The sequence below is a fragment of the Pseudochaenichthys georgianus genome, chromosome 3 (assembly GCF_902827115.2).
Source record: "Pseudochaenichthys georgianus chromosome 3, fPseGeo1.2, whole genome shotgun sequence".
Lineage (NCBI taxonomy): Eukaryota > Metazoa > Chordata > Actinopteri > Perciformes > Channichthyidae > Pseudochaenichthys > Pseudochaenichthys georgianus.
Window position 1 is genome coordinate 36,630,752 of NC_047505.1, and position 22,509 is coordinate 36,653,260.

General features: G+C 39.2%; 1 protein-coding gene across 1 annotated transcript in view; it reads left to right on the forward strand.

Moving 5' to 3' along the window:
- cpne7 (copine VII) overlaps window positions 1-22,509 on the forward strand; it is a 36,152-nt gene that overhangs the window by 2,985 nt on the left and 10,658 nt on the right. The window contains exons 4-13 of the mRNA XM_034111637.2: window positions 5,321-5,503; window positions 6,197-6,271; window positions 8,727-8,801; window positions 12,060-12,143; window positions 12,230-12,319; window positions 12,508-12,606; window positions 12,775-12,861; window positions 13,199-13,258; window positions 13,945-14,078; window positions 18,623-18,677. Coding sequence (XP_033967528.1) covers window positions 5,321-5,503; window positions 6,197-6,271; window positions 8,727-8,801; window positions 12,060-12,143; window positions 12,230-12,319; window positions 12,508-12,606; window positions 12,775-12,861; window positions 13,199-13,258; window positions 13,945-14,078; window positions 18,623-18,677 — 942 coding nt within the window. The remainder of the gene's footprint in view (window positions 1-5,320; window positions 5,504-6,196; window positions 6,272-8,726; window positions 8,802-12,059; window positions 12,144-12,229; window positions 12,320-12,507; window positions 12,607-12,774; window positions 12,862-13,198; window positions 13,259-13,944; window positions 14,079-18,622; window positions 18,678-22,509) is intronic.

Consider the following 22,509-nt stretch of genomic DNA (forward strand, 5'->3'; position numbering starts at 1 on the left):
TATAGACCACCCAAATACCGTGCAAGCTTTTTTGATGATTTTACCAAACTGCTGTCTATAGTGTGTATTGACTTTGACCATCTAGCATACCATCCAACCTAATCAATAAACTCCAACATATCCAGAACTCTGCTGCCCGCCTCCTCACCCACACCCGCACCCGAGACCACATCACTCCCGTCCTCCAGAACCTCCACTGGCTCTCCGTCCGTCAAAGAATCAACTTCAAAGTCCTCCTCATTACTCACAAAGCCCTCAACAATCAGGCCCCCCCCTACCTCACAGACCTGCTGCACCACCACGCCCCTTCCCGCTGCCTCCGCTCATCAGAAGCCAACCTCCTATCCATCCCCACCCGCACCAATCACCGGACCTGGGGGGACAGAGCCTTCTCCGTCGCTGCCCCCTCCCTCTGGAACTCACTCCCCCAACCCATCAGAGACTGCACTGACCTCACCACCTTCAAAAAACTCACAAAAACTCACCTCTTCAATCTGGCTTTTAATGTGTGATTGTTTTTGTATTATTTTACTTTAACTTTAACTATATATTTATTTGTTGTTCCTTCCTTTTCTTTTCCCTTCACTATATCTGTATATCTGTATATCTGTAAAGCGTCTTTGAGCACCTGTAAAAGCGCTAACAAATTAAATCTATTATTATTATTATTATTAAATTGGTTTGAATCCTACTTAAAGCACAGAAACAACTTTGTTTCTATAGGTAAATACACATCTGAGTTGACAAATATGACATGTGGGGTACTTCAAGGCTCCATCTTGGGGCCTCTTCTCTTTAACGTCTACATGCTACCACTGGCTCAGATAATGAAGAACAACAAAATAAGCTACCATAGCTATGCGGATGACACACACATTTACGTAACAATTTCACCAGGAGACTATGCTCCAATTCAAACACTGAGTAAGTGCATTGAACAAATCAATGACTGGATGGAGAATGTATAAAAGTTAGCGCTGAGCTTCAGTCTGCAATGTTCAAAACAACAGATAAAGCCAGAAATCTAGGTGTAGTCATGGACTCTGACCTGAGTTTCAACAGTCACATTAAAACAGTTACTAATTCAGCCTACTATCACCTAAAGAATATATCTAGGACTAATGTCACAGCAGGATTTGGAAAAACTTGTCCATGCTTTTATCTTCAGTAGACTGGACTACTGCAATGGTGTCTTCACAGGTCTCACTAAAAAATCTATTAGAAAGCTGCAGCTGATTCAGAACGCCGCTGCTCGAGTCCTCACTAACACTAAGAAAGTGGATCACATCACTCCTGTTCTGAAGTCTTTACACTGGCTTCCTGTGTGTCAAAGAATAGATTTCAAAAATACTGCTGCTGGTTTATAAAGCACTGAATGGTTTAGGCCCAAAATACATGTCTGACCTCCTGCTAAATTATGAACCATCCAGATCTCTCAGGTCTTCAGGTACTGGTCAGCTTTCTGTCCCCAGAGTCAGAACTAAACATGGTAAAGCAGCGTTCAGTTATTATGCTCCAAATATCTGGAACAAACTCCCAGAAACCTGCAGGTCCGCTGTAACTCTGACTACTTTTAAATCCAGGCTGAAGACTTTTCTTTTTGTCGTTGCTTTTAATTGAACACATATCTTAGACTGCACTGTAACTTTTATCCATGTATTTTTTCTTTTAATGTTTATTTTATTAGCTTTTCTTTTTAATGACTGATTTTAAATGTCATTTTCTTAATGTCTTTCATTTTTTGTAAAGCACTTTGAATTGCCTTGTGTTGAAAAGTGCTATATAAATAAACTTGCCTTGCCTATCTATCTATATATCTATCCATCTATCTATCTATCTATCTATCTATCTATCTATCTATCTATCTATCCATCTATCCATCTATCCATCTATCTATCTATCTATCTATCTATCTATCTATCTATCTATCTATCTATCTATCTATCTATCTATCTATCTATCTATCTATCTATCTATCTATCTATATCTATCTATCTATCTATCTATCTATCTATCTATCTATCTATCTATCTATCTATCTATCTATCTATCTATCTATCTATCTATCTATCTATCTATCCATCCATCCATCCATCCATCCATCCATCCATCCATCCATCCATCCATCCATCCATCCATCCATCCATCTATCTATCTATCTATCTATCTATCTATCTATCTATCTATCTATCTATCTATCTATCTATCTATCTATCTATCTATCTATCTATCTATCTATCTATCTATCTATCTATCTATCTATCTATCTATCTATCTATCTATCCATCCATCCTGAGTGCTGACAGTCTTGACAGTGTACACAACTTGTCAGATTCTCTCCTGTCATATCACTCCGTACTGGGAGGCACCATTTCTTGTGCAAATAGTTTACTTACGTCAATAACTGAGTAAGAAGCTGAACCCACTCACACCACCGCCACCCTCTTTCTCTTTTCTGAGCTCACACTTTACGGAAACTGCATTTATTATTAACTTATGTCACTTCTTCCAAGGGCTAACAGGGTGGATTATCCTTGATGATTTATCTTCTTTTTATGTGAAATTGACTTAACATGCTCACATGATACAAAGACAATTTAGAACCAGATCTTTCTGATTTCTGACCACAGCTACAGGCACTTGTTATAATCAAGCTATAGAGATGCTGCTATACCTTCCTGGCAGAACTGATTAAAGAAAGCCTTCCTTCTCCATGTCAGAAATCGCTCTATTATTCTGGCCCCACACCAACAACAAACAGGCGTCACAGTCTTCGGGAGAAACTATCCTCCGTTGCTCTGATAAGCTTTCGTCAACAAGCAGATTTATCAGACTCATTTCAAATCTGTCCATCCAGATGGCACAAAGAGAGAAGGAGTAGGCAGGAGAGGACAATAAAGAGGAATGGGGATGAATGAAGCTGAGGAAGCTTTGAGATGTTTGCCAGAGTTAAAAGGAAACAGTAGTGTGATCCCTGCTGCTAGCAATCCATCTCAAGTGCTATCATCTCATAATTATTTTGTTTTCCTCATACAACTGAGACACATGTTAACTAGAGACCTAGTTAAGTTGTTCTCCTAGAACCGTAACAGGAACCAAAGTCTGTTTGTTTTCAAGTCAGTGCTGTTTTTTTGTTCGAAGTGACAAAACAAAATCCTGTTTTTTTAAGTTTACGAACCAACAAAGCAAATTGCAATTGGTTGTCTGTAAAAGGATACTGAAGGTTAAAAAAAAAGTCAACAGCAGGACAGCACTCCAATTAAATTGTTTATTCGTGCATGGATGTTTTGGGCAGATGTCCTTCCTCAGCGTGTAAGCTGTTAACAGTTGGGTAAAACACAATAAACAAGGATAGTGACATTTTAAGTTGTATAACACAGTTACAGACGGAAAAATGAATGAAGAAAATGAAGGTAGAAACCCATTTTGATTTCGGTCAGTGTGCTCCAGTAGGGAAGGTCACTGCAAATCAATACAAAGCTATTCTGAGCTTTTATTCTATGATGACACATTTCCATCCTTTTTTGAGAAGTCTCTTTCAGGATGATAATGCCCTCACTCAAAAAGAACAAGAGGTCAAATGGTTTGAGAAGTATGAAAATGTAATCTAATATAAAAATACAAATCATATTTTCTCTCTCCTGTTTTCAGCCGAGATAGACTCCTATGAGAGACATGTTAGACAATGCTCTCCACAACACCATTTGCAGCACTGACGCTTCTGGTGGTGTTGATGTGTTAAATGTTAAAGGCCCTACATTTTTAGTCCTACTTTAGCTGCTCTAAAAACCTGTTTTTGTATACAAGATCGACCAGGGAGATAAATCTGTTAATGGTTTGCTGAACTTGCAGCTGTTATTTTGCCCCTTAAAAAAGAAATGAAGGCTTGCACAACAGCTGCCTGATTCCGAATTTAAAATGTCAGATGTAGATTTACATTTGCAAAAGAACAGTGACTTTTATCAGTCTTCACATTTGACTAATTTACAACAGATTGTAGATAAAAAGTGGGTTGGACATAAGCAGTGTGATGCAGCTCTTTGTGAAACAACCCCCTAAAGGTATGGATATGCTCACATTAATTGGTTTGTATGACAACCACATTGGAGCAGCTTCCAAGGCGGTGTGAAAGTCTGTCATCACATATTAAGAGATCCAATAATAAATGGAAATTGGGGATGATGGCACAACATTGGGACAATCTCACTTGCAAGATATTAATATTGTTGGACTTGTTTTTGCATGTGAAAAGTGACATAGAAAAAGCCCGCTTAAGAGATAGAGGTTCAAACCCAGGTTAAGTTCTCAGCTTTTCTGAAAAACACTGTCACAACCCAAGTGACATGATTAGACACAATAATGCATTACATTTCATTTTAGCTGACTCTTTTATCCAAAGCGACTTACAATTACCAATTTCAGGGACATTCTCCCTGGAGTAACTAAGGACTAAGTGCCTTACTCAAGGGCACACTAATGGTGGTGTTCCTGGCGGGATTTGAACTCACAACCTTCCGATCTTCAGCCCACCTCACTATCCATTAGACCACCACTATCCTTGGATGTCACCAATTAAAGTCCTCATGACACTGACCTCATGTTGTGATGGTGAATTACTGGCCTTGGATGCTGTCACAGACACAATTGTGTATGGCTATTTTGAGGATGACCACTAGACTTTTTTTCAGATGTAAATCACTTTATAGTTCTTTAATTCAATGTCACTAGATCAGCTCCAAATTGTGCCTTTAGATGTGTCCATCATTTTCATAGGTTTCATAGGTCCCCAAAAAAGTTATGAACATCAGCATAACTACACTATGTTATGACAATTATGACTGTGGATCTTTGCTGTATGTTTGTCCTTATTTAATCTCCGCTGACTAAAATATCATGTTTAATGGTGACATGTCCTTGTGACAAATTGGGCAATATAGAAATGTTGGTGGAGCTGTGCGAGCTAATCAGGAGCAGATGGGGCCTCAGAGAGCTCAGCTTTTCCTTGTCAGGCAGTGAAAGACAAGCATGGATGTTTTTTTTTGTACTGTGAGATTAAATGTCTGAACCCTAAAATCTTCTCTCACAACATCCTCTTGATGGAACGTAAAAACATTTGCCCTGCTGTAGACGCTGGTGTTCCACAATATAAAAATAAATCATCATATTTTGGTGAGATCTTGCTGTAAAAATAGGTCACAAAGGGCAAACGTGCTGATACTCCATTATATCTACTGTTGCTTTAATCACACACATAGTGAGTTAAATTAAGAAATATTAAAATGTTTAAATATATTAACTGAACATGTGTGTTCCCTCCCAGCTGGACAGGACAGAAGTGATCAAGAGCAACTTGCACCCGGTCTTTGCCAAGGTTTTCTCATGGGACTACTACTTTGAGGAGGTTCAGAAGCTACGATTTGAAGTCTATGACATCCACGGCACTCACAGCATCGGGACCCGAGATGATGACTTCCTGGGTGGGATGGAGTGTACTCTTGGCCAGGTAGGCAGATGCCAATGTCCTACTAACCCATTTCATTTACATGTACTGGTTAGGTTTGTGCGCTCAAAACTGTATTTTGAATGCTGTAAAATACACAAAACATATCCACAGCGTGGTAGTAAATTCCACTCCTTGCTTTGTTTCAATTTGGGTACTTCTGCTAGTACACTTCTATGTTCTACACCATGTACATGATTTACTTATTTGTGTACTGCTTTAACCTCTACAGGACAGTGTTCTTTTAAATTACACACGGCTGTTCCAACTCACCGGGAATGATGTTTGCTGCTTTAGGATAGCTAGCTAAATAGTCAAGTTATTCTTTAAGAAAACTAAATTATTACACACTGCATAGTAACCCAATTAACATACTGATGCTTCTAAATGACAACAGAAGTGGTGCTTTTGTTTAGATCTGTGCTTACCCGAGTAACTGCTGCTGGTCCTTTCCTTCAAGTTGAGAAATATCCCGTATTCCACACTCAGCTTTTTGAATATAATGAGTGCAGCATCTGGGTACACATAGTGCGCTGCATTTTGTCATGTCATACTTCTCAGTGTTAATGCATTTATGCAATGCAAATAGCAAGTGTAGGTAAAGAGGTCTATGTCCTGAGAGACAGCAAATGCTCTCTGCTCTTTACTGCTGAGGAAGGTTCACGACTAACAATGTGTTTATGTTGTTCTTTGCAGATTGTGGCCCAAAAGAGGATGGTGAAGCCTTTGTTGCTAAAGTATGGGAAATATGCCGGCAAATCTACCATCACAGTGAGTTGCTTTCATGTCTCATATGTCCTTATGACCTTGTTGCTCTGATGAATGAAATTCTTGAGATTGCTCTGTAAAACTTATTTATTTTTATTTATATCCAATGTCACATCCGTTTACTCTTAGGCACCATTATGGAATCACATTTGTTCTTACTTTACTGGCATGATGATTGAAAAGAACCAAAAGATACTTTGTTATCTCACCACTCAGAATGGCTTTATGTTGCTACTGAGTATAATGAATTTGTTGTGGTGGTTAGTTGTCAGAAGTATACATACTCTCTGATAATTGTCTCTAGTGTTCATCTTTGGTGCTATCAATGCAAACACACACAAGGAAGCAAGAGGAAATGATGCATGTATAAGAAATCACATGTGTCAGATGTGGAAGAGAAGAGCTGTTGGTTCATTAACCGCCATCTTCCAGTTAACAAGCCAGCAGTGCAAGCAAATATAAAAACAAGAAGAGCTAGATTGCGCTGTGTCCTACACGCTGCCTCATTTGGGAATACACAAAAAAAGGCAGGAAGTGGTCACAGAATGAACTGTAGCAAATAAAAGTGCTAAGCATTGTGTGTTGACAGGTTGAAGAAATATGGTATTCAATTGGGTTGGATTCCTGTGCTGTGAGGAAAAAGTTAACTCATTTACATTTTATTTTTTTCTCTTCTTGCCAGAGTTAGACTATATATATTTAAATATGTCCACAGTAAATACTTTTTTAAGGTCTTTAGATAATTCACACAAAGACATTTTCTAACCGTTTATTCCAAAACAGATATAAAGAATTCAGTGCAGTAACATTATGCTAAACCCTTATCCAACATATAATTGCTTCCCACACATACTGACATTGTAAAATATTCATTTTTATTGCATTTTAATACTGCACCATCTGTTTCGCCTGCTATATAGAAGATGTGTATATGATTTTGAATACATGCATGAATGCAACCATGAATATATTGTTTGTGATAAAGATATAACAAGCGGGATACAGATGTTTTTATTAAAATACATAAACACATACAGATACAATTATACTTCTATACCACTATTGTCTTAATGCATTTCTAAGCCCTTAACAAAACCCTCACCAGGGGTTATGATATGGACAGTAGAGAAATCAAAATAATAAAATCTTCCAAAAAGAATTGAATTATTCTTGTATCATGCACCAATCAATGCATATTGCAATATAAATATATATAATAATAATAATAATAATAATAATAATAATAATAATAATAATAATAATCATCATTATTATAATTATTATTATTATTATTATTATTATTATTATTATTATTATTATTATTATTATTATACAAATTAAACCATTGCTATATTTGAATGTGACTGAATTGCCATTTCACTTCACTACATTCAAAAAATAGGGTGGTGTTTCTTTTGGGAAGGTACATTCACTTAAGACCTTTAAACATGCTGAATACATTAAACAGAGGGACGCATTGAAATAAATACATTTAGCATTTGGCACATTTTATGGATAACATCAACAAATCTGCCCACAAATAAGAGCTAATAGATCACATCATTCAGACAGTAATGATCAGCTGCCACTGAATGGACTGGGTGACATTATGGATGAAACCACACATAACTGTTGAAGATATATCTAGTAACATTTGGTATTCGGAGAGAACGCTTGTGGCAGAAATGTACATATTGTACAACAGAACTAGGCAAGAAGTGAATATCATCCAAAAAGTATTTACCCATTTGATGGATACACTTCACATACACTGCCTGCCTTTTAAATAGATTGTTCCTGCACTCTGCAGCAACAGTTCTTACCGTTTGATGTAAAGTTTCAGTCAGTTTCCAATAGAAAGACGCAGAGATAGCAGACTTCTCTCTCTGTGAGTGGGCCAGTGGAAGCAGCAGAGAGAGATCTGGGATTCTTTTTAACTAATACACAGGTATAAACAAACAAAACATGTTAAAGAGCTGTTATAAAACTTTACTATTGCACTGCACAGTACGTGGTAACTTTTACATCCATAAAAAGTTGAATGTTCAACTCGAGACAGTACCCTATTACAGCAGGGGCCCATTAGTGTGGGAATAATGGGGCTCTACTCTTTCATTTTAATGTCCTGCAGTCCCTTGTCAAGTGAAAGCCACTTCACTGTGTTAACTGCATGCCACAGTGCAGACACTATTAAGGTAAAAGTTACTTTTTGCAATGGAAAGAAAAATGTTGGATGGAAACTGGAGTAAAGCCTTAACTTTTAACTACTGGCAGATAATTAACTTCATCCTATTATATGAGAGGCTTCATCTTACTCTGCAATTTAATACAAAAAGTAGCTTTTATGAGCAATGTCTTCCTTTCCTGAAATGTATCATGTAGTCATGTGATTTCTTGCCATAGTTAATGAAGCCCATATATGCATAAAATATTGCTAACTAATTGTATTTCCTCTCAGGTGCATGCTGAGGAAATTTCAGGCAACAACGGATACGTGGAGCTTTCCTTCTGTGCCAAGAAGCTCGATGATAAGGTGAGCAGAGCACATGGAGAAACCAACACGGTTCATAATTCATTAGATACGGTTTATAGCACTACACACAGGTAGCAGAGGTAATAATGTGATAATCATGACGGGATGCATCACTGGCATAGAAGTTATACACATATTCATATTATATTTAAATCATTTTATAATTTAATTGTACAAAAAGAGAAAAAAGTGACATATCACACTTGATATGACACATCTTTGTAGTCATATAATGCTTTAACGGGTACACTTTCTGGTGTTTGGCCACATAGTGTCAAATGAACATTATGTGATATCGCATTTTAAACGTTTTGTTATTACCTGATAACATGTTTTACTTTGAATCTGGATATCACTGACCCTCACTGCGTCTGACTCTCAAACTGTCAAACTTTGCTGAAGGCAAGGCAAGTTTATTTATATAGCACTTTTCAACACAAGGCAATTCAAAGTGCTTTACAAAAAACTAAAGACATTAAAAAAATGGCATTTAAAATCAGTCATTAAAAAGAAAAGATAATAAAATAAACATAAAAAGAAAAAATACATGGATAAAAGTTACAGTGCCGTTTAAGATGTGAATAGTTCAATTAAAAGCAGCGACAAAAAGAAAAGTCTTCAGCCTGGATTTAAAAGTAGTCAGAGTTGCAGCGGACCTGCAGGTTTCTGGGAGTTTGTTCCAGATGTTTGGAGCATAATAACTGAACGCTGCTTCTCCATGTTTAGTTCTGACTCTGGGGACAGAAAGCTGACCAGTCCCTGAAGACCTAAGAGATCTGGATGGTTCATAATTTAGCAGGAGGTCAGAAATGTATTTTGGGCCTAAACCATTCAGTGCTTTATAAACCAGCAGCAGCAGTATTTTGAAATGTATTCTTTGACACATAGGAAGCCAGTGTAAAGACTTCAGAACAGGAGTGATGTGATCCACTTTCTTAGTGTTCGTGAGGACTCGAGCAGAAGGCATATTTCAATCACAAAGACAGCAGGAGCAGGCATCCAATTACGACTGTGATCATCTGAAGTCGGCATGTTCTTAGAAATGAGCCTTAGGATGTCAATCTCATAGGCTGCCCTTGATACACAGAGGTATTGGCAGAAAAAACCGAAATGTTCTATAGCCCGTTCACTTATTTTTGAAATTGCAGTTTGCCGTTTCCCGCTAGTCTGACAGTTAAATTGAACTTGAATGTTACACAAGGAACATGATCAAAAAAAGGTACTAGCTATACTGTAGCGTGCATCTTCCCCACAGTCTCTTTATATCTTCCCCTGCATGTCATATTTGCTTTATATATCCAGCTACTGGATACTGCTGGGAGTATTGAGCCTCTGCCTGTGAATCCACCCGCCTGCTTTGTTTAAACTGATGTGAATACAGCTGTGGGCGCAACACTGGGGAGCAGTGGTGTGTAATCGAGGACCAGAGACACTAGAGTGCACTGAAAAAACACTTTTCAGCAGCTTATTTGGAACAGATTTTGGTTGTTGATGCCAAATAACCAATAACCATAATGCACATAATGATAGACACTGACTCCGTTTACCTGCATGGAACATTTCCTCCTGGTTTGGAAAACAGCCAATCTGCTACAATCTCCTTTTAGCTTAGTTTTGGTCGCCACCACCACCAACGCTGAGCTCTTAGGGTGCTAAATGCTCATTTGGTTATTTTGACATTTGGTAAATGAGAACAGTAAAGTTGGGTTGTTAACCAAATTCACCAGCTGCAAGATGTTAAAACATATTATTGATTTATTGTATATACAAACATACTAAAAAGTGAATCTGAAACAAATATGTTGTAAATAATAAAAGGTAGATGTCAACAGGTACCACAAGTAACTGTTATGTTCTTGTTATACAAATCAAAAATTATGATATGGTTTCCTCCATAAATAGAGTTCACCAGCTATCAGGTTGGTTCCCTACCAATACAATTTATCTGCCACTTATCTGCCAGGTTGATGTTGGGCCTAACGATTTATTTAGCAGATGTTGAGTGAAGGAGCGGAGTGTTTCTGATTAGCTGCTCGTCAGGTGTATCACCTCCACCGGCTGTATATATTGAGGGATCACACGTTGATGCACAGGAGCATTAATTATGAGATATCGCTCACATCCCGGCCCAGGGTGGGATTTTGACATCTGCTTTTGTACCGCGGATTTCACTGGCTAGCGGTTGCCATGACAACAAAGAGAGGATACTACAGCTCTTTTTGCTCGGGTCCCTCAGGAGATGTATCTGGCTAATGTGGCGGGAAATGCAATATTACACGCACGCACGCACACACACACACACACGCGTGCACGCACACGTGCACACGCACGTACGCACACGTGCACACACACGTACGCACGCACGCGCACACACACACACACACACACACACACACACACACACACACACACACACACACACACACACACACACACACACACACACACACAAGCTTCCCTGAAGAATCAATTGTCCTAAATAATCAGCAATGCTCTGCTCTCAGACGCATGTGCTTTAGACTGAGAATAGTTTAAGGCTACAGTAAATAACCGTGCAGGAAGCTAACTCTTACGCATGTTTTCAAATAAGCTGGTTATTCACTGACGATGTAAATAGAGACAGCCACCATAGATAACTCAAATGTGTGATGCTGGGCTACTGCAGATTATGAACATGGGAAGTAATGGAGTGCAAATAGAAACCAATAGAAATATTCCGAACTGCAATGGAGGCTACATTGAAGGAAATAGCAGGTCATGAATGCTTTTGGCTCATTACAAGTGCATAATTATGGCATGGGATGTAAGCTTGCCAAATATTCTCAAACTCTCGTCTGACCAAAAAGCAATCTTTTTTTTCCTCTATCCTGATTATTTCATCACCGTAGCGACCACTCTGTGCTCTGTGCCTGCTACTCCCTGACCTTTAATCACAGAGATAATTAACTGTGCCTCTACAATCAGCAATGATAAACCACCATCAACAGCCATTTGTATAAATTACAGCTTCCTTTCAAACAAATCATCTAAAGACACTTATTACAATTGCATATTTAGTAATGAGCTTTTTTTGTAATTTTGCTTGTGTTAAGTTCATCACAGCCCCGTGGTAAATGTTATCTGACTGATTAGCTTCAATGCTATCAAGCTAATTAAGTCAAACCAACAGTATTGAATTTAATGTATGTGTTTTCATTAGGCTTAGGGCTTGAACTCTCATTAAGAGTCAGTGGTTTTGACATCTTGTTTCCTCTGCAGGATATCTTCAGCAAATCTGACCCTTTTCTGGAAATATACCGAATCAATGACGATCTATCAGAACAACTCGTGCACAGAACTGAGGTAAAATCATCATATTCCCTTTTCACTTCAAGCAACAGGTGTTTTCTGCCACTTATTTCATATGTAACGGGTTCCTTCTCCAACAGGTGATTAAGAACAACCTGAATCCTGTCTGGGAGCCGTTCAAAGTGTCTCTCATATCTCTGTGCAGCTGTGATGCAGAACGTAAGCTCAAGGTGAGAGACCATTAGCAACTAAATCCACATCAGTGCAAAACGCAGGGGTCAGGAACTGTATAAACAGGGCTTAACAAGAATGAATTAAAGTAGAATATTTGAAAGGTGAATTATTACATTTTGCATGAATAGTTTATCTATGGTCATGGCAACAGATAGTTAACAGTTTTGTCCACGTGTGCCTACAGTGCCTCGTGTGGGATTATGACTCCAGAGGGAAACACGACTTCATCGGCGAGTTCTATGCCACTTTCAGGGACATGCAGAACATTTCCAGTGGAAATAAGGTCAGTGAACGAAGAGACCGAGGAGAGACAGCCGTGTAAATGTTTCATCCATTTTCAATATGCCTCTCTCTGCTGAAATCCATCCCAGATGAAACCAATGGTATGGTGCTTAAGATGTATTGGCAATGTTCAAAACACTGAACACTGTCTTCAACTTGCTGTGTTTAGGTGACATGGGACTGTGTGAATCCTAAGTACAAACTGAAGAAGAGAAACTATAAAAATTCAGGAGTTGTCATCCTCAGTAACCTTAAGGTAGGAATCAGTTGAACCAATCACTGTTTTACTTTTTACTTACATTATGAGATAGGAATGCATTGTAATTATGAATTCTTGTACGCATGGTGACACACTCTTCTTTGTTTGTTATATCTGACTGCTTAGCTTAATGAGTAAATGTTTAAGGATATTTCCTCAGAGGGCACCTTTCGTTTCCGCTGCTGAGAAGCTATATATCACAACAATCTTTTTCCTTGTTTTACACTTTATAGTCAACAGATTTGTCGAGTTCATTCAGTTTTAATGACCAGATGCTTCTGAAAAGATGCTTCTGAGGTTTTGCTATAAATACATATTTGTTTTTCTATTGCAGCTTCACAGAGTGTACTCCTTCTTAGATTACATCATGGGAGGATGCCAGATTCACTTTACGGTAAATTGAGCAGTCTGTGTTTAGTAATGCTTCACTGTCCTAGAGCTTTTAACAGGCCCTGGCTGTATGTAATACCCAATAATGTGATATTATCTGCATGTTACATATTGCTTTTATATAAACAGACATTTGTATGGTTTTCTTTAGTGGTCCATTAGCATTCAATGTGCAGCAAAGGTTATATTTTCTGAGCGTGAAACAGCATTTTAAGATTGTTCTCATCCTTTAAACTTTCCCTGATGGTGTTTTTGTACATGCACTCAGTTATTTTTCTTGGCAGCATCGTGGAATAATTTCAAACCTTCAACTTTTGCCCTTTAGTCTGCCCTCTGTTGTGCAACCTCTCACTCTCTACTGGATTACTGAAGAAATGAATATTCATTTTGAGGATCGCTTTGGTAGATGCAGTTCCTTCTTAGCTGGAGCTGTTCCTACAGTATGTGGGTGTATAAAGCCCAAGTTCATACCTCTGATCAAATAATTAATATTTCCATTATGCAAACTTCAGGCTTGCTCACACATAATTACTTGTAAAATAATAAGAAGCCAAAAACTAAAGGTGAGAAGCAAAGACATAAACGTAACCTGCTCATAGCACTATGATGTTCCAAATACAGAAGCTAATGGTGGATTTCTACTCTAGTAACTGATTCCTATTATTCATACTGCACACTTCTTTCTACCAGGTTGCCATTGACTTCACAGCCTCCAATGGAGATCCGAGGAACAGCTGCTCTTTGCACTACATCAACCCTTACCAGCCCAACGAGTACCTGAAGGCTCTGATAGCAGTGGGGGAGATCTGTCAAGACTACGACAGGTTTGTCAGTCTTTTGTTTCTCAGTAAAGGTTATCTGCTGCCTACAGGGACTGTCAGTGTCTTGGGTTGTAAAAGAGCGCTGCAGTGGGATCTCTCACACTGAAACAAGCCACTCCAGCTGAACCATTATAAATGGATTGGAATTGGAATCATGGAGGACTGGAGCAGATTTGCAGACGTTTTATGTTTCTGCTTCCCAGTTTCTTTTTTAGCTGAAGGAACTGAACTCTTGACTGCTAGCTCCTCTTTCTCCAATTAATTTCTTTACTGAAATGTATTTTACATCCTTAATGGATAAATGCAGAAGTTCATTTAAATATCTGTTGGCAAAGTGATGCACAACCTGGAACATTTGAGCAAACAGATTTGGACTCCACTGGCATTATTTATGCATGAGGCTGATGTAGGGCTGAAGCAGGGCTCAGTAGAAGCCAAGGGCATTGACACAATATTCCGGACACACTTGACTAGCCATTTTGTCTAATTTTGACCTCTGTAGGCACAGTCCGTTTTCTGTATTTTCGTGTCTGACAGACTTTTGACAGAGATTTCTAAGTAACTTGTGTATTTATTTATACCAGTCTAGCATAACAATCTGAAGACAAATAATGACAACACATACCACATCCCTCTCACAATAAAGATCTATTTTCACTTTAATCTGTATGCCATACCCCTCTCCTCCCCCATGCTCCCCCATCCTCTTTGACACCCCATGTATGTATCTGTTGGTGCACTGGGCCAATGGCTAGTAAAATCCTATATTAAATGGCTAGATAACAAACGGCAAAGCACAGTATGTGTATAAAATACATTTTGGAGACAGAAAGATACACAAACAACACATGCACTGTGGAATATTATTTTTGCACCAGCCAATGCCTGTTTGTAGGGACAGTGCTGACTGTTTGCATGTGCTTCACATGCTCTATGCTCACAGTGGTGGCTGCATTTGCATTCTCCTGTGGATAACTTGAAGATACTGTTTTTTAAGCATCTGGTTCACAGCTACTGGTCCCTTCTTAGCTTGCATAGGCTCATTAGATGGAACTGCATACGGACACATGCAGAGACAGGGGATAACACCAGGATAGCAGGCACTTCAAAACGAAGTGCGAGGCATTATTGCTGGTGAAATAATGGTGTATAATCAGATGTAAAGACAGAGGAAGAAAACACTGAAGCTATCTGAACAAAGTCATACTTTCGTTTCCCGTCACTGTCAATACAAATACTGGCTCAGGTCTTGGCTTCAGGCACACACATCCTTTTTTTAAATGGCTGATTGTCTTCTTGAAAAGAAATATGAAACAATGTACAATTGTGCAAGAAAGTTGTCTTTATTGCTGTCAGGCTTGACGGTACTTTTTAATAATGGGAAATTGTTTATTATATGATATGCGTCAGAGAAAGACCCTCTCATCTGTCGAAACTAAGCCAGATGAGGATTAACACGTAGACTGATTTATGCAGATCCTTCTATTGAATATCAGTGGGGCACTTTCTGGCTAATTATAGCATCCCGAAGATCTTACTAGAGACAATGAAAACTTGCCTTAAAATTACAAGGTCGTTATTTTTCGCTTTATGATTTCTGTGTTTACATATACAGTATAAACAACATCATCATACATGGAAACATGCCGCTGGTGCAGAACAGTGTCGCAAGTGTAGGCAGCCAATCTCTCTCAGGTTGGAATTGTTGTTGAGGTGTAAAACGTGGGCATGCAAACCTTTTAGCCTTTAGTGGATATAGGTGATGTGGGATTTTAGAGTCCTTGCAGAGGAGTGCATTATGGAGCTGGAGTGACTAGCTTTTGTCTGTGTGGGCAGAGGCTCATATACCTTGCTGAGAGGGCTATTATACCGGCCACATCTCCCTGTGGCTGCTCACAAAGTGAGAAAACAAGGCCCACCATGAACCTCACAGCAACATTCATAAGATGGAAATGCTGCAAACTTAATCCTCTCTGTATTGTCTGGGCTGAGGATAATGTGTCATGTTGTCTCTACACTTATAGAGAGATCTATAAGAAATTCCTTAATTGGCCTAGAAATCAATTAATTGAGGCTCTAACGGCACATCTATAAGAGTATGTTATTCACCAAAGAGTAATTTGCCTACGAGTCTTGAGGTCGAGGTATTGAGTGCTGTACATCACATCTGAGATAAAAATGGCTTAGCACGAATCACCCTTTTCCCATTAAAATATTTTCCTTTTAAAATATGTATTTGCATTGGTACCAAACACATTTCTCCCTATTATTTTGCATCTATAAAACATACCTTGGTGTTTTGGAGAGGTCACATTTAGCGGGAGTAATTTTGATGAAAATGGGTTAAACAAAGTGAAATGAAAACATATAAATGTTGAAGGTGAGTTTAGAGCAATGGCAGCTTTTCATGCTTTTTTATCAGTTGCATGACCTGCTGGACACTGAAATCTATTAATTTGTTTGGTACATTATTCCCAGAGTGGGTCTATATCTGGAAATAATACAGTACATTAGCCAGGGCATGTGGAGAGGCTGCATTACAGAGAATACAAGTTGGACTCATTCACATGTTTTTTTTTCTTGGAACAGAGGATAATGATGGCAGCCAAATGTGTGTTCGAAATGGCCCATGTACCATATCCAGTGATGTCTTCCTAACAGGCTGTTGCTGTGACCATTTGCAGCCACTCCGCAAGGTTATGGGAAGAGAACAAACATATTTTCTTGAGAATGAGCAACAATAATAAGACAAATAATAGGAATAAGAAGAATATATTCCTGCTGGTCGCTAATGCTATTGCATTAACAGCAATTGCCACTGCTACAACCATTATACCAGAACAACAACTTTCCAGAGTAAAGTTGCTTCTGTCAGGACTTCACCGTTAAGAGTTGGTAGCTCACTCTGATAGTGTAACCATCATCCCTCTGCCAACCTCTATATGAGTCCACACCCATCAGAGATAATTAAACACGTTGGATAGCTCTGAAAAAGCTGCCTCAAAGCCATGTTAGAGTGGACAAACAACTCTCCAATCAACACTTGTCAACACACCAGATAAATCAACACCTATTAACTGTGTAAAGTTGGCTGTGTATCCTTTGGTGCACTCACACCATGTCCAGAGTAAATGAATTATTATTAGGATTCTGTCGATCTTGAGATGCTATTTGAGATTGAGCTGGGCAGCAACATGGGTTGTTTTGTCAGTCATAAAGGCATGGACAGTAGATGTTCTTATAATGGAGGCAGCCATTAGAGAACACTGTAGGTAAATATTCCCTGATATGAATATAAACATTCTGTGACAGCTCTGCTGCTTATCGTAAACTCCACTAATTCTAGTTCATAAAGTAAACACAAAGTATTTCCTCTGTATTTAATATCCAGGCTGTCCTCAAGCCAGATTAAATGAATGGGGTACTTCTGAAATTTGTTTGGTAAAAAACATTAAACTGCATTCCCCGAAATACATTTATTTAGTTGGGCCTGTTAAAAGCTCCCATCTTTCTTAAAAGAACATATAAAATAATTAAAACCAACTACAACAAAAAAAGCAAAAAAGCAGTTTGAATTTTTAAGGCATTTTATATTTTTGATTGCAATATAAGATTAATTTATAATATAAGAGCATGTTCCACGTTGAACTGTAGTGTGGTTTTCTGTGTGGTCTTGCTGTGTAGTGTATCTACATGTACAATGTAGCATGTGTACTCCAAGCATCTCATGTGTTGTAGTTGACGGCAGGGACAGTGAGGACAAGATGGTCAGGTCTTCGTTTACCTTAAAGCTCTTTAAAAAACAACCAGCATCTTCTCTTAAGAGGAACATATTCACTGGGCTTTTGTCTTTAAATACAATCAACATTGTTCTATCCATTTTACATTGAGCTGCTGTTTGCAGACCATTCATCACCACATTGCATTTTCAAGAGTTGACCACTCTTCTGCTGTGTTTGAAATGAATCCCTTACGTAATTCTCATGTTATACACAAAGTTCACATTATGGTTGTCAGTAAATTGTGGGGACATATTGCATTGTGGGAGTCTTAACAAAAAGGAGTGTACATGTCATGGACACTTCTTTTTCGTGACAATGGGGGAATGTTTGTCTATGCTAGTAAATGGATTTCACGATCAGATTTCAGATACACAAGTAAATGAGCAGAGGTTGAACATATCGCACTCTCGGTAAACAGAGATCGTCTTGTTATTTATACAAATCTCCGTTTCCTGGCCTTGGAAAAGAGCTCTCATTTCAGCATAGCAGAGCCTCTTATAGTAATATCTGCCCATCTTAATTGTGAGTTGAAACATGGAGAGGATGAAGACTGTGGGAAGCTCTTTGAACTGGCTGCGGCCACAGATTTCAAATTGTAGTTACAGCTTTTAACATCTATGAAATTCAACGACGCAGATGGTTTGCCATTGGAAATATGAACACATGGATAATATATCAATGCTTTTCAGAACGCTTTCATAGGCTATCTCATGTTAAACTTCAGTAACTGAAATATATGACTGGCTAATTTGCTTATCTTTTCAGTGACAAAAGATTTTCAGCTTTGGGGTTTGGTGCCAGAATCCCTCCAAATTATGAGGTGAGTATTTCTCCTCTTATCTCTCCCTGTTTTTTATTATTATACAAAGCCTCCCTTTTTTATTATTTCCCCTAACACTGGCCTTCTCTTCACATGAACAATATTATGCATATATTCATGTTCGCATGGAATCCTGGTATATTCCTTCACCCTGGGACTTGCATTAAGCAGCTGATTTTATTGACCAGTTTTATGACACAGTCCGTCATTCTGTCAACATTTCACATTCTAAACTAATTACCAACTTTTTATTCATAAGCCCCATGTCTTAAAATATCAACTTGTCTGCAGAAAATAACATGTTCTCATAAGATAAAAGCCCTGTAGTGTTGATGCTTAATTTACATAGCAACTCATGAGTGTGAGAGCATTTGTTTAAGCAAATTGGACTTTGAGAACCAAAGCCTTCAGTGATTCAGCATAATTCCCTCAGGAGACGTCTGACATGTGAAGAGTGCACACACACACACACACACACACACACACACACACACACACACACACACACACACACACACACACACACACACACACACACACACACACACACACACACACACACACACACACACACACACACACACACACACACACACACACACACACACACACACACACACACACACACACACACACACACACACACACACACACACACACACACACACACACACACACACACACACACACACACACACACACACACACACACACACATTGATACACTTTTTCATACCAGACAAACCAAACATAGGTTGTGTTTTTTAATAGTTTTTTATGATTGCATTGTTCTATGTGCGGATATGAAACACTTGTAATTATCATTTACATCATACAAAGATTCATGGCTTTGTAAACTTTTCTGAATTAACCACAACAGTGACTGCCCAGCAGAAGCCACATTTATCTTATTTCATGCTGCTGCCACATTGTGATTTGTGCTGCAGATGAATGCTAATTAAGTCATTACAATGAACTCATATGCTACACCTCTGTGAGGGGTTGATGGACCAGGAATATTTGTCAGTGTTGTTCTGCACTGTTGTATCCTTTATTAGGCATTATGTATACACATTTTATTTGAATTCATATAATAAACAAAGAACCAAGATTTTACAGCCAAGGATGTACCAGATAATAATTGTGCGCATTAATGGGAAGCTTCCATTTTATTGCAATGAATATGGTCTATTGTGCTCTGTTTTTTGTAAGCCACAGAAAACGTGCACAAGTCAGAGTTAAGGTTAAAAGGAGAAAACATCCCTTACCATCAGATAAGTGTGCTTTTAAAAAAAAATGGACACTGGTGCATTTGCTTGTTTAGTGCGGTTTGTCTGTTGCTGGTATGGAGGCAGTCAATTGAACTCTGATGCTTAGGTGCCCTCGTACTGTTGATTACATTACATTACATTGCATTTAGCTGACGCTTTTATCCAAAGCGACTTACAATAAGTGCGTTCGACCAACAAAATATAAACTTGAAGAAAACAGAATCATATAAGTACATCAGGTTTCATAGAGCAAAAACATTTCAAGTGCTACTCAACTGGCTTTAGGTAAGCCAGTCCTTTATTAGTATATAAGTGCTTTGTTAATAGTTATATTGCTCGAAGTGGAGTCGAAAGAGATGAGTTTTCAGTCTGCGCCGGAAGGTAGGAAGGGCCAGATCCATTCGCAGCATGGTACGCAAGTACCATTGTCTTGAAGTGGATTCTAGCAGTTACCGGAAGCCAGTGGAGGGAGCGGAGGAGCGGCGTGGTGTGGGAGAATTTAGGAAGGTTGAAGACCAGACGAGCCGCTGCATTCTGGATGAGCTGCAGAGGTCGGATGGCACATGCAGGTAGACCAGCCAGGAGGGAGTTGCAGTAGTCTAGGCGTGAGATGACGAGAGCCTGGACCAGAACCTGCGTCGCTTTCTGGGTCAGCTGGGGACGCATCCTCCTGATGTTGTAAAGCGTGTATCTGCAGCAGCGGGTTGTAGCAGCTATGTTTGCAGTGAAGGACAGTTTGTTATCTAGGGTCACACCCAGATTCCTTGCAGTCTGAGTGGGGGAAACAATAGAGGTGCCGATGTTGATTGTTAGGTCAAGAGTGGGACAATCTTTTCCCGGAAGGAAAATCAGTTCAGTCTTGTCAAGGTTGAGCTTGAGGTGATGAGCAGACATCCACTGAGAGATGTCAGCTAGACAAGCAGAGATGCGTGCAACGACCTGGGTCTCTGAGCGGGGAAAGGACAGAATTAATTGGGTGTCGTCAGCGTAGCAGTGGTATGAAAAACCATGCGGGCTAATGACAGATCCGAGCGAGTTTGTGTACAAGGAGAAGAGGAGGGGACCAAGAACAGAGCCCTGAGGGACCCCTGTAGTTAATTGACAAGGGTCGGACTCCGACCCCCTCCAAGTAACCCTGTAGGTGCGGTCTTTGAGGTATGAGGTGATGAGGGAAAGTGCAGAGCCTGAAACTCCAAGTTCTTGGAGAGTGCGAAGGAGGATCTGATGATTCACCGTGTCGAATGCAGCAGACAGGTCCAAAAGGATGATGACAGAGGAGAGGGAGGCTGCTTTAGCAGTGTGCAGTTCCTCAGTGACAGCAAGGAGGGCAGTTTCTGTGGAGTGACCTGCCTTGAAACCAGACTGGTGCGGATCCAGAAGGTTGTTCTGATGGAGATAACAGGAGAGTTGTTTAAAGACAGTGCGTTCAAGTGTTTTAGACAGGAACGGGAGGAGAGAGACAGGCCTGTAGTTTATAACATCAGACGGGTTGAGAGTGGGTTTCTTTAGGAGAGGGTTTACTCTTGCCTCCTTGAGACTGTTTGGAAAGTGACCAGAAGTTAGAAAAGTGTTTATGAAATGGGAGAGAAACGGTAGAATATCAGGAGCGATAGTCTGAAGGAGGTTTGAAGGGATAGGGTCCAGAGGACAGGTGCAGAGGTAATGAGGGTAAGAACCTCACTTGGAGAGAGAGGGGAAAAGGAGGTCAGTGTGTGGGTGAAAGGAGGGTCTGGTGACCCAGCGGTGAGTAAAGGTGAGTCAGAAAAAGAAGAGCGAATATCATCAACCTTTTTTTCAAAGTGGTTAACAAAGTCGCTTGACAGAAGGGAGGAGGGGGAAGGGGCTTTGGGGGGGTCCAGGAGGGAGGAGAAGATGGAAAATAGTTTTTTGGGATTGGAATAGGAAGATTGGATCTTATCTTGAAAGAAAGTGCTTTTTGCCTGAGAGATCGAAGCAGAGAAAGAGGAGAGGAGAGCCTGATAGGTTAGGAGGTCGTCTTGGTGTTTGGATTTCCACCGTTTCCGCTCTGCTGCCCGAAGGACGGTTCTATTGTTGATCCAGTTCTTTGCCTCGGACTGTTGTGTAATTGGATGTTGGTCTGAAAGTAAAGCTGGAAGCAAACCACAGGATTTCATGATAGTATATGTGTGTTTTTAGCAAGGGTTTAAAGCAGGGGTGTCCAAACTTCTTTCACAGACGGCCACATACAGAGAAATATATGTTAGCAAAATCAATCAAATGTAAGTAAATAATGCTTGTGAGTGTTGGCAGCTCATCCATTAAAACAGAAGCCTCAGATTAATTATAATAAGGAGAAATAGGAAGGGTAAATTTCAAGCTTGTTATGTAAATAAGTCATTGCACTTTTTTCTTATCAACTAATATATGTTAGAACATCTTTCCAACTTTAATTGACTGAATTAATTTGAAAAGTGGTCTTATTAACACATGAATACTGTGTAATATATTTTTTACATTTAAGAAGTACAATATAAGACAAGCACAAGTTTCATTTGTGGGCCATATTTCATTATACAAGTATTTTTTTACAAGTCTTTTTA